Source organism: Fukomys damarensis, unplaced genomic scaffold (assembly GCF_012274545.1).
Source record: "Fukomys damarensis isolate Sample0158 unplaced genomic scaffold, DMR_v1.0_HiC HiC_scaffold_39, whole genome shotgun sequence".
NCBI lineage: Eukaryota > Metazoa > Chordata > Mammalia > Rodentia > Bathyergidae > Fukomys > Fukomys damarensis.
Genome location: NW_022900951.1, coordinates 14,917,904 through 14,930,750, shown reverse-complemented (window position 1 = coordinate 14,930,750; position 12,847 = coordinate 14,917,904). Strand labels below are relative to the sequence as shown.

The 12,847-nt window shown below is 48.3% G+C and overlaps 1 protein-coding gene across 3 annotated transcripts in view; it reads left to right on the top strand.

Moving 5' to 3' along the window:
- The window catches only part of Phka2 (phosphorylase kinase regulatory subunit alpha 2), a 69,665-nt gene extending 57,837 nt beyond the window's left edge, over positions 1-11,828 (top strand). The window contains exons 26-33 of one of the 3 annotated variants that reach the window (XM_010643656.2): positions 14-115; positions 2,746-2,864; positions 3,644-3,673; positions 5,207-5,260; positions 7,167-7,337; positions 9,398-9,451; positions 10,136-10,336; positions 11,082-11,828. In XM_010643656.2, coding sequence (XP_010641958.1) covers positions 14-115; positions 2,746-2,864; positions 3,644-3,673; positions 5,207-5,260; positions 7,167-7,337; positions 9,398-9,451; positions 10,136-10,336; positions 11,082-11,252 — 902 coding nt within the window. In that variant the 3' untranslated portion in view covers positions 11,253-11,828. Of the gene's footprint in view, positions 1-13; positions 116-2,745; positions 2,865-3,643; positions 3,674-5,206; positions 5,261-7,166; positions 7,338-9,397; positions 9,452-10,135; positions 10,337-11,081 lie in introns of those variants that run through there. The other 2 variants (XM_010643657.2, XM_033760207.1) reach the window with 2 other exon arrangements.
- The last annotated feature ends 1,019 nt before the right edge of the window (positions 11,829-12,847 follow it).

Here is a 12,847-nt window from a genome sequence, read left to right as displayed (position 1 = left end):
TGTTTATTTGTAGGAGAAGAAGCTTCTGAGAGTTTGATGAACCTCAGCCCTTTTGATATGAAGAATCTCCTGCACCATATTCTGAGTGGAAAAGAGTTTGGTGTGGAAAGAAGTGGTAAGTCAGTGCTCCAGTCACTCCCACAGGGAATGGCTCCCTTGCCATGCAGACCAGTAGCAGTACTGGTGATCTGGGACATCAGGAATATGTGATTGTATGGCTCCTGGTTTAACAGGATAAACAGAGGCCTAGACTTGAGGTTCCTGCTTTTAGGCCTTTGGGCCACCTTCGTAAGTTTGCTGGAAGAGCACTTCTTCCACAGGTTACAGTGACACATGGGCATGCCATCATGCCTCTATGCCCCGTGTCTCACATGACCATAATCACTGCAAGGTACTATCACTTGTGTACAAATGTTGCGGAGGTGACCTTGAGTGTCATGACGAAAGGATTGCCATTCAAATCATCCAAGTGGTCTGACCTTTGGTTTGAATAAAAGCATTCTCACAGGCCCCATGTTACCCTCCTTAGGCAAGGACAAAACCTCTCTATGTTTGCTTTCTCCCTGTATTAGTTTTTATCTGTACCAGAGCCCTGCTTAGAGTGCTGGGAATATAATCACCCAAATGCTAGCATGATTCTTGTTCTCAAATGCACCCTAATTATAATTGAAGCAATTATTATTTCTCCTCATAAAAAAGCCAAATGATTTGCAGACATATTGGTGAATTTATTTCATCAAGCCAAAGAATTGCACTGTGGGCTGTCATTCCTTTTATTTAATAAGAAAGACATAGAGTACTTTGTATTTTTCCTGAGTGTGTGCCAGCCACAGACAAAGACTGAATCAAGCAATCAGATGCATATTGGTGGCTTTTCTCCTTTCCTGAGGGAAGAGTGCTCAAGACCATTGTCCAAAGGTAATTTCAGTTCTTTCTCAGGCACAGGCCTTGAAATGTAAAAGTACAAGATAAATATTTAATGTGTTCTGCTCGTCATAATTGTGTACATGGTTTGATACAGATAATTATCATTAGGTATAAAGCTGTAAATACCAAACTAGGAACCAAATAATGTCATTTGAAAGCCAGAGATATGTCTAATTGCAAGTAAAGACAGAAGACATGCTGTCTTTTTGAAACATGCTACATCATTTCTTAATTATCCTTTGCAGTCATTCACTTTTTATAAACTAGGGAGCTCAGATAGGTTTAGAATTCTGACTAATCCTGAGATATCTGAGATAACCGTTTCTAGCAGTCACCCCCCAAACAGCCCTCCTGAACTTCCAGGACCCCTATTGGCATCTATTTTCTACCTCCCTGGTACCCTTCCTCTCCTCTTGGGCAGACTGCTGTGCCTCTTTGATGGGTCATTCCCACTCCATTCCCTTCTACTCCCCTGGCCTCTGTGGGGTTGGATAGGGAGTGACCTTTGAGCTAGGCCAGCAGAAAGGAGCAATGTGCTGCTGGCCCAGGAGTGGGAGGTGAGAGGAGTGGCCAGACCCTAATCAGTAGGGCTTTGGATGACATCAGGAGGATTGTTTGGGCTTTATCCTGAAAACAGAGGATTCCAAGTGGGCAATGACACTGTCATACATGCCCTTCTAGAATAATCCCTTGTGACCATACCCTAGAGGCTGGCCTCATGGGGTCAGGGGCAGGGGATAGGTGTCGAGTCCTGAAGCTGAAGTAACAGGTTGGAAGCAAATGAATGGTGGCCTGGTGCACTGGGAAGAGCCTCTTTGCCCCCCAGGCCACAGCAGTACCATGCCCCCGGCTCTCTCAGCACTCCCAGCAGGTTCCGTCTCCCTCTGCTACCTGCTTTACCCAGATGGCCTGGAGTGGGCTCTTCTCCCTATATCCATGCAGCAATAAATTCTGCTCCTGAGCTCTGTCATCCCTTGGTGCCACACATTCACATCTGCACTTAGTGCCCAGACAGAGCTTGGCATGGCCCCATCACCTGGCCCATGGCCTCAGGTGCCCCAGGCGCCAGCCCCTCAGTGAGCACCCAGGCACTTTTGTCATTTCTCCAGGGGTAGTTGGCATTTTGAGGACTGGGATGCTGGGGGAGAAGCCTAGCAAGGGTCGTATGGGTCCTGCCCATTGGTTATAATGAACTCTCTAGAAGAATACAAATAGGATTGGGTATGTGATTGAGCACCCATCCATTCATGAAATCAAATGTCATGCCATTCATTAAACATAGTCTGATAGACTATTTAACAGCATGGAAAGACATTCACAATATATTAAGTGCAAAAAGACAGGCCACATAGCTATACATATGTACATATTATATATGTACAATCTATATCTCAACATGTTTCTATATAAATATGTATGTGATAATTGGTTTATAAGGTAAAACTACATACAGAGCCAAAAAACTGGCAGCCTAATGACTAAAATGTTGATAGATGTTAGTTCCAGCTTCCTTAGTTAGGTGCTATCAGTTTTTAACAAGGAAGGAATGCTTTTGGAATCAATCAGTAAAGGGTTTTCTACCACTCTGCTTTGTGTGTACGGCTCAAGCGATGTTTACACTTTCACACAGCCCTTTGAGATGCATGTAAGCTTGTTGCAGGAAGCCAGCACTGGCCAAGGGCAGCAGGACCTCTTCTGATGCAGTTTCTGATCAAGTTGGGAAGCCAGGCATAGACCCACATAAACACATCGCCACATTTCCTCCTTCAGAGGGGTGCTGGATAGTCCCTAAAAACTGTGTGCATGTTTCCTCTCTAGTGCGCCCTATCCACTCCTCTACATCCAGCCCTGCCATCTCCATCCACGAAGTGGGACATACTGGGATCACCAAAACCGACAGGAGTGGCATCACCAGACTGAGGAGTGAGATGAAACAGGTAAGAATATTTTGGAGGTGGCAGCATCAGAAAGCGTGGAGAGAGGTGATTCTCCTGCCTGGACTCACCTCAGAAAGCCATCAGAACTCAGTACAGGAGGCTTTGGTTTGCTCTTTGCTGATATGAGGGCCCTTCTGCCCTCGGGTCTAAGTCCAACCCTATACCCAGATAGGTACTCCACAGCCAAGCACATGACCAATACCCACCCATCCCTAAAGTCAACATAATGTTACATGTGCATTCTAGAATACAACCTTGTCCATGTCTGCTTCTGTGCCATTTAAAAACTTGAGCTGTGCATAAAGAAATGGATGTTTCTCCATCAAATGTGTCTTTCAAATGAAATAGTGAAAAAGATCTGGAAATAGCCTGAAATAATCGTGATACCTGTATTCTCTACCTTCTACGGGTATCTTTTTCCTTTGTTCACTTTTAATTTACAATAAAAATCCTTTTCAACTGGTCCCACAGCACTGCAGCTCAACATCTTTTCACTCCTGATGTGCCAGGCGCTATGCATGATCTGTGGTTAGGAAACAAGAGTTTCCTTCTGAACGGTCTGACGGATCCACAGGGAGAAATGCTCTTGGATTTCCTAATCTATTTCAAATGCTGGTCATAATCCACGAGCTGGGTCTGTGTCTGTGTCTGTAAGGCACTAACAGTCACCCCTCAGGTGTAACGAGCAGGGCTCTGGATTATCAGGGGGTGACAGAAGTAGTAGGGTATCCTTGACTTAAAGCTGGGCTTTATTTTCTGACTTTTTTTTTAACTTTCAGATGACTAGGCGATTTAGTGCGGATGAACAGGTGAAACATCATTGCTTTGCTTTGTCCCTTACTATGTGCTTCATGTTCTTTCTGGCTTCGATGTGGAAAGTAAAGCTGTAAACCCAGAGTGTGAGTGTGAGTGCGAGTGCGAGTGCATGGAGGTATGGTGCTGCCCATCACAATGGCTCAAGCAGGCAACCTCTAGAAACAGAAAGACAGCAGGGCTCTATAGCAGGATAAATGACCTTGCTCTGTGCCTTTTATTTTAAAAAATCCATTTATCAAACTCTTGGGTTTTGTTAGGGTGCTTGGTAAAGGAGGTGATCTGGCTGTGCCTCTGAATTTCTGTTCAGAAAGAGAGAACCAAATAGGTAGAAATGTGCACAGTGAATAGATCAGTAAAAAAAAAAACAGGGCTATTCTTGGCCTGGGGGGATTTAACCCTGGAAGGAAGAAATTAAAGATACTGTCCTTTTATACCATCCCATGACATACTTCCTCCTCCTTCCTCTAGAAAATTGGATTCACTTATTGATTTTTAAGAGATGGGGTCTCTGTGTTGCCCAGGCTGGCCCCAGACTCCTAGCTCAAGCAATTCTGCTTTAGCCTTTTCAGTAGCTGGCACGACAGGCATGTGCCACCGTGCCTGGCTTTGAAGTCCCATTTCTAATGGCTTGATGTCTCTATGACCAGAAAAGCATAGAAGGAATATATGACATGTAAATGTAGTTTGCATATGTTGTCCAAGGGTAAAACATACACCATCTCTCATTCTAATTTATGCTTCTCCCAAGAACCGATTTTTCAAATGTCTTCCCTTACCAGCCACTCGGTGGCACCGTCCCTCTGGTTACCCACATCCCAACTGTCTGAGGGTGGGTGAATATGGATGGTTACTTCCGCCTCCATTTAACGTTGTCCTTGCATGTTACAGAGACAAAATGATCACCTTTCTTCTTTGATGGGTTTAGATTCAACTAGCTAACTTGTTTTGTATTTGAGCACTTGTGTGGAAATATATTATCCTCTGTTCAGAATATAATAGGTGCCATGACATTTTACATTTCTGCTCATTTTTGCAAGAACACCACGTATACAGGTATTCCCATGCAATGTAAGGGTTACAGTCTGGATTTGTAGACAAGGAAATATTTGTGTGGCCAAAAGTCAGCAGCCTGACCACATTCACACATTTAACAAATATGCATGGGCTGGGATACCCATCAGGTACCAGAGGTTAGTGATGGTTATGGGTATTTTGTTAATCTCAGATAGTCACAACTCACAGAAAATATTAGCGTTTCATGGCCAAGTTTGGGAAGTGGGTCCTAGCTTGATTAGGCACCCTGCACATGCAAATAGAACCTGGTGGCATTTACTATTTTTAAAACACGCTGTTGTGTTCCCCCCTTGACCTGGCTGTGCTGCTGAGACTCTAGCCCACCCTCTCCACACCTTCTTTCTGGGGCGCTTGTCATGCTTTCTGTGCCTTCTTGCTGCTGGCATCTCTTGTATGGAGAGATGTCACTGATGTCACTACACATGACTGAGTTGATTCTTTTTGTTTTGTAGTTCTTTTCTGTGGGCCAGGCCGCATCCAGCAGTGTGCATTCCTCCAAGTCTGCGGTAAACCTGCATCGTCATCACCCCCCTCCCTGCCTCCCCCTCCTTTGGTACCGTCTGAATCCTCTTGTAGCCCGGCTCATCCTCCCACCTCATCACTGACTTCTGGATTGGTTTGTGTGTGTGTGTGTGTGTGGTGCTGGGAATGGAACCCAGGCCTTTGCTCATGCTAGCCAAGCCCTGTAGCACTACACCCCCAGACTTCATCTCTGACTTCTAAGATTTGAGTGAGGTTTAAGGATTTGCAGCTGAGGCTGCAAGTCTCCTCCAACTGTAATTCTGAGATTCCACAGAGGCTTTCTTTTCTGTCTGGAGCTCTATTCTCTGCTTATGCTCCTTGGTGCACCAGATGAGGTGGTTCTCACCAATTTTCAGGAGTTTCTGGAACCTGTGGGACATGTTGACCAGCACTTCACACCCACCATGGCCCAGCTTGGTGTGAGGCCCCGACACAAGTAAAAGCTTAGGAAGTGTTCTAATCGCCGAGGCGACAAGTTTGAGTCTGCCTCCCAAAGCCAGAAGGGGAAAATCTGCTGAGTCATTGATGAGCGCTCACTGTAATTACTATTATTTGTAGCTAATTGTCACCTTGTTTAAATGGCAGTATTGAGCCCAACAGAATAACCCAGCCTAACTGCATTTTCAACGTAAGATCTGTTGAAATCAAAATGAGTAGATGGAGAAGAATCTCACCTCTTGAATTGCTAGGATACTTAATATTTGAAATTTATTTGTAAACCTTCAGATTTGATGTTGCACATTGAGAAGCAAAGGTGCCAAATAGTCCAGAATCAGAGGCATGTGTAAGGATGCAGGTCATCCCTGCCTCAGACTGCAGGCCAAGGGCCTAGAATCCATCAGGGGAGGAAAGCAGGCTGTGAGCTTTGCTCCAGCAAAGGGATGTGGGATGCACATACCAGGGGAGCCTCATTTCCAGTTCTGGCTCTAGGCTCCTGTGGAAGCTGCTCCAAGCCATCTCTAGGTTGCCCTCAAGAAGCCAGGAGTCTAGCCTCAGAAGAGGAGGCAGGAAGTGACACCTTCCTCCCGAGTCAGCAGAGCCTGTCCCTGCTCAGAGTTTCAGTGGCCCCACCTTATGAGGCCCAGGGCAAGAGCAGGAACACACAAAGCAAGATTGATAAGCATGGTTGGCAATACCAAAATCTCCAAGGTCCCCTCTTCTGAGTGAGGATTCTGAGCCTTGACGTTTTGTTTTTGTCTTGGGTCCTTCCTCTCTGTATTAAGTGTGGCATTCACCCTGTGGGGAGGTACCTGTCCCTTTCTGTTGTACTGGTGAGGTGGGTACTTTGGCATCTGTCCCCACTGGGGTGTGGGCCTGCAAGGCTCACCTGCTCTGAGGACCAGTCTCTCCTGAGGCCCTACTTCCCTTACCGTGAACAGGCTTCACATGCCGGGCCAGTGTCTTCCGCGGGAACAGCCCTCAACACAGGCCAGACAGGCTCAGGTGCTCCTGTGTCTTCATTTGGTGCCTGCCCACACACAGCTCCCTGAGAGAGACCACTGTGGCCCCTTCATGCACATGTGATGGGGTGGCAGTTTATGCTGCGTAGGGCCCCCACAGCTGGTGTAGAACTGAAGTTGGTCTCACAGTGGCCTGACTGTAGAGTCCATACCTGCCCCTGCTGGCCTCCACCCCAGCAATACAGGGTCCTCTGGGTGCTGTCCTGCCTCTTGGGGGCTGGAAGGGGCTAAGCAACCAAACCAGAGAGCATCATTAAGCAGAGGACAAGATGGAATTAAGGAACCATGTTCCTCCCCAGTGAGTGGAATCCAAATCTTTGACAAGTTCCCTGAGCTAGCCTTCATGCTGGTGAGCTTTCCCCCGTTGCCCACTGGGTGGGCCTTGGGCCTTCTGAAGGCCACATACTGAAGGCCATGTACTGTCTCGCAGAGGTCCAGCACCCCATCGTCACCCACGGGCACATCCTCGTCAGACTCAGGAGGATACCACATGAGCTGGGGGGAGCGACAAGGCCAGTGGCTGCGCAGGAGAAGGCTGGATGGAGCCATCAACCGGGTCCCTGTGGGCTTCTACCAGAAGGTGTGGAAGATCCTCCAGAAGGTAAGCTTGCAATAGGCCGCACTTGGTACACAGTGCAGTGGCACTGGCAGGTATAAAATAGCCGATGGCTGTGGAACAAGCACACATATACTCCGACCTTTAGTGGCTTACAACCTAGCATGGGGCTTCTCCACTTCGGGACTACTTCTCCACCTTGGCACTGCTGCTAATTGGGCCAAGCCTTCTCTGCTGTGGTGGCTGTCGCATACACTGTGGGATGTTTAGCAGTGTCCCCGAACTCTGCTAATTGCCAATAGCATCTCCTGCCCCAGGCACAGTGCCAAAAGTAGCTCCAGACATTGCCAAGTGTTGTCTGCAAGGCTAATCTATTCTGGTTGAGAGCCACTGGCTAGAACCACAGCAAGAAAGACAAAATGGCTGCCCATGTTATATGGGACCAACTTTGACATATTTTAGGAATGTAGAAAAGTCAGAAGATAGACAAGAACTGGAGGCGGCAGGAAAAGCCTTGGATGAAAATGCTGTACCTTAGTCAACCCAGAGCAGCCTTCGCAGGCCTCTGCCCTGGAATGATGATTCAGGAGAGGTCTGGGTAGGGCTAGCACTCCGCTTGCTTCATGTTCAGTCAGACATGGAGTTGGAGCAGTTCACCAGGGGATAGAGCCTCTGCTGTCTGCTGCACACTGCTTAGGCCCTGAGGGCACACAGAAAGGAGAGCTTCCAGTCTGGCCCCAGGCCCAATGTGCCCTGAAAATAGACCCTCCCTTACTCCCTGAGCTGCCTGTGCGTCCTTGGAGGACAGAGACCTCACTGCCCCCTACCCTTAGCCAGCTGCCCACTACTCCTGTGGCCATCTGCCAGGGGTCTAAAATCTCCCCAGAGGTCACCTTTGGAAACAGCCACACCCTGCATCTGAAGGCGGGAGAGCCTGCTGTGAAGGAAGGAGCAGTGTAGGAAGATGGCCCCTTTGTTCTCTGCAGCCCACCATCCACAGCCTCCCACCTCAGTCCAGGGCATTTGTGCGGCCTCTTGGCCCCACCAGAGCTTGACCTGCCTCTCCCACAGAGGGACAGTGTGCCTTAGCAAAATGCTTCTTTGCAAACCGAGAGAGCTTTTTTTTTCCCTAAATGATTTCTTTTTAGCTCATTTCACAGTAGGAGAGCAGAGAACAATGCAGTAATCCTAAATGAGAGCACTCTCCAGCCCCCTCTGCAAGGCACAATTTGGCCTGCTGTTTGTGCAGCAGGCATCCCTAGCTAGTCAAGGAGCTTTGGCCTCTGGGTTTTGTGATCAGCTGTAAAGCAGGTGCGAGGTGGTCAGAGTGGTCCCTGTTCATGCACAGCTGGACTCCAGTACCCTTTGGAGCAGATCATACAGTAGTCCCTGGTCCACCACTCCCGCCTCCTTTCAGGAGCCCTGAGCCTTGGGTAAAGGCAGGCAGCTGCTGCTGGTCAGGGTTGGGACTTTGAAGGTGGTCAATTAGACCAAGACCAACTGTTCCTAGAAAATTTCCCGCTCTTCCTGGGGCATCACACACTTCCACCCAGACATCCATTGGCACAATGCCAAGACACTTTTATTATGAAAAAGCATTTTGTATTGAGCCCGCTTGATATTTATATACACGGGTATGCGTGTGCGTGTCTGTGCATGTGCTCGAGTCTTTTGTGATTGGTGCTTATTATAGAAATCTCGAAAATAGACGCCTGCAAAGGCACAGAAGCATCACTTCACCAGCAGGAGCCATGAAAAATCTCCCTTCATTATAGCACCAAAGGGGGCCTGGCAGGCGGCAAGGCCTGGTTGCCAAGTGAAACGTGGAGCCTCCAGGGAGAAGGATGCGGCAGCTCCCAAGGGCATCGTTTCTGTTCGATCTGAAGGATGCCTACTGGTTTCCCTAGAATTGTTCCATCGAAAACACAGCCGGTGGGCAGTGAGAACAGGGCTCTAAAAATAAGTGACAGTCTGGCGTGTTCCAGCCCGTGTGCAGATTTCCAGGGCAGGGAGAACTGTGTGTGCACAAGTGTGCGTGTGTGTGTGAGCACACATGTACTCGTTAGCATCGTCTGGAATTTGATATGTCTATATTCTTCCTCCAGTGCCATGGCCTCTCCATCGACGGTTTTGTCCTTCCATCCTCAACCACCCGAGAGGTATGGTGAGAAAACCCCACTGTCAACCCCTCTGGGTTTGTCTCACGGACCCTGGCCACTCGTGCCTGTTCTATAGCCACATACCCTGGTACCAGAAAAAAAATCAGTTGGACTTCTGAGTGTTTCGGACGCTTCAACCTTAAATTGTGCAGTTTCTTTCTTGTCACCTTTTCTCTCTCCTTCCCCTCAGAAACAGCATTTCTGGGCTATCAAGCTGTTCAGATTAGCCCAAGACTCTTGAAAAGCCCTGCCAAGCTGCCCTCCCCCCACATACTCATCAGACACATATGCCGCCTCCTTGGGCCTCTCTTCTCCAGCTACAAGCAGTGATCTTCCCTGGCTTATCCCTCCCCTGCCCCAGCCCATGCACATTTAAAAATGGATTTTTAGTTGTTTTACTTTGCCCAAGGCACCATGCTTTACGCCACTGGGAGTGATGAGAAGAGAAATAAGTGATCCCCACCCACTTCCTGGAGGTTACAGTCCAGTGTGTATACAAAGAAGGCCCAGGACAAGGCTGAGCACTCGGGCTCCTATTCCAGAGGGTTCCCATGTAGATTTGGGCCAGTGGCCTAAAGGAGGCGACATCAGAGTTGAGCCCTGGTAGTGTTGGGGGAAGCACTGATTATAGGGCTGTGTCTGTCTGATCTCTTACTGCTGACTACCTGCTGCTCCCTTTGGCAGATGACCCCACAGGAGATCAAGTTTGCTGTCCATGTGGAGTCAGTGCTGAACCGTGTGCCTCAGCCTGAGTACCGGCAGCTGCTGGTGGAAGCCATCATGGTGCTGACGCTGCTCTCAGACACGGAGATGGACAGCATTGGGGGCATCATCCATGTGGACCAGATTGTGCAGATGGCCAATCAGCTGTTCCTACAGGACCAGGTGGGGGTGCCCAGGCCGCCTACTCCCCCCACAGCTGAGGCAGGGAAGCCAGCTTGGCTGGCATTTATCTCTGTTGAGGCTGGAGGTTCTGTGTCCAATAGGAAGACATACACTCAAAGAAAATGTCATCACAGATGGTGAAAAAATGTCAACCATTTGGTTAGGAAATGGCACAATGGCCATTTGTGAAATCTAAAGACCTTTGGGTATGGACAGGTCTAGGTCAATTGAAGCTTTATTCCACATACCACCCCAGGGCTGGGGATGCAGCTCAATGGCGCCATGCCTGCTCTGCAAGCTTAAGATCCTTAGTTCAACCAAGACCTGTCATGTAAAGGTACAAGATGCCAATAATGAATGTAATTGTACTGTATACCTAAAATGTGCCAATAAACTCAATTAAAAAAAAGATCCTCAGTTCGAGCCCTGGTACCAGAAAAACAACAACAACAAAACTCCACATACCACCCCTTGCTACACACATGGCCCTGGGTGAACCATGTACCTTATACACAAAACCAAGTCAGGCGAAGAAGCTGTGCTCTGTGAGAACACTGTACAGGGCCCTGAGCAGGGCAGAATGTTTCCCTAAGTAACATGGCTTCCCACTGTGGGGCCAAGTCTCCGGCCCCTGGCAACCATTCCGCACTCCCCTGACCTCTCTCATGACATGCAGAATCATGAAGGGTGGGGAGTGGGATGACTCTGATCATTTTCTCTTTCTCTTTCTCTTTTCCTGTTGCAGGTGTCAGCTGGAACCACAGACATCCTGGAGCATGACCAAGCCACGGGAATTTGCCACTTCTTTTATGACAGTGCTCCAAGTGGGGCTTATGGGACAATGACTTATCTAACAAAAGCAGTGGCTTCTCATCTGCAAGAACTGCTGCCTAGTTCAGGCTGCCAGACTCAATAGGGCCTCACCAGTAACCATGACTGCGACCACCCTCTGAATCTGTCATGTGCTCCCAGCTTCACCAGGAACTTTTTTCCATCTTCCAAGATGCCCTATGCTTTCATAAAATCATTTTGCTACATCCCTTCAGGAACATTCACAGAGCCATGGCAGCACTCGACTGCAACCACTGCATGTTTAAGCCACCGATAGAGCTGATGACTCTTGTGTTCCCCACCTAGGAAGTCCCTGGGGTCACTTCTTAGGTTCATTTTCCTGGAACATGTCATCACAGCATCTGGTCTCTTGGACTCTGAGAAGGAAATGGAAACTGGTCTCTTCTGGGCGCAGAGTGAACTGCAACTGCAGCTTAAATTGGCTCTCACAGAGTTACAGAAATAGGTTCCATGAGCTAGTGCCACATTTTAAAGATCCTTCCAGTAGCAACGACTAGATAAGCAAGCCTTGACAAGGGAACATCTTAATAGGATGCAGCCTATCTGGGGACCACAATGTTTACCAAATAGAACAATTCTGAATTTCTGTGGAATTTCGGTTATGCCTTGCATGCATTTTTAGCCTCTTGTTCTATTGGTGTGGCTGCTTTCATGTAACATAATTTTCTGTTGCCAACATATACAAAGCTAGTTAATGTTGGCTCAAGGATTATATTCTGGCTGCCCATGAGTTAGGGGCTTGTCTTGCCTTATTAAAAACCCTACATCTGGGCTGGGGATTTGGTTCAGTGGTTCCACCGCCTGCCTCACACGTGCGAGGGCCAGAGTTCGATCCCTGGTACCCCCCCAAAAAAAAATCCTACATCTTCCAGAATCTAAGGAAAAAAGCGGGGAGGTAACTTTTCTTATAGCCAAGCAAATTTGTTTTGGGGCTGGAGCAGGTAGGGGTTCTCCTGGAAAGGCCTAGGTCCCACCTCCCTGGCCTTAGGGGAACTGTCACGTGATCAGTATGAGTCAGTAGATGCCATGAAAATGAGTGATGTGTTCCTGCAGAAACAATGCTTCCCTCTGAAACAGAGCCAGGCTGGAAACCTGAACCTCTTTCACAGAAGTGCTGCATCCTCGTGCTCTCAGCTCAGTTGGTTTCAGGCACTGACAGCAGAGAAGACAGATATGACAGGGTCTGGCGAATCTTTTGCCAGTGTCCTGGGGAGTCGAGTTTCTCTGCAGGTGTCATCTTCCTGTGGGGAAGCAGGGAGGTAGATAAACGAGAGACAGAGAACGATTTCCGTAAATAACAAACCTTGACAGTCACCTGGTGGCCAAATGGTACACTCTCGGGTTGAAAATGATGGGTTAGATTCACAGTGACTCTGCCTCTCAAGTGGAAACGAGGCTACTAGATCTATTCCTTGAAGTTTTTATGAAGAAGGAGAAGAGAAGACAAGGCTGCATCTGTTTTTGAGGGGACACAGCAAGGCCCAGTGTCTCTCACAGTCCAGGTGCAGTATGGCAGTCGTTTTCAAAGCAGAGGAAAGAGGGCGGCCTCATGCTCCTGACTGCCTCCTGCTCCAGAGTGTCCAGCCCAAGCTGGATATTTGGGGCTCGTTCCTGGGCGAGGCCATGGAGACAACAGCAGTCTGGGCATGGCAGGCACTG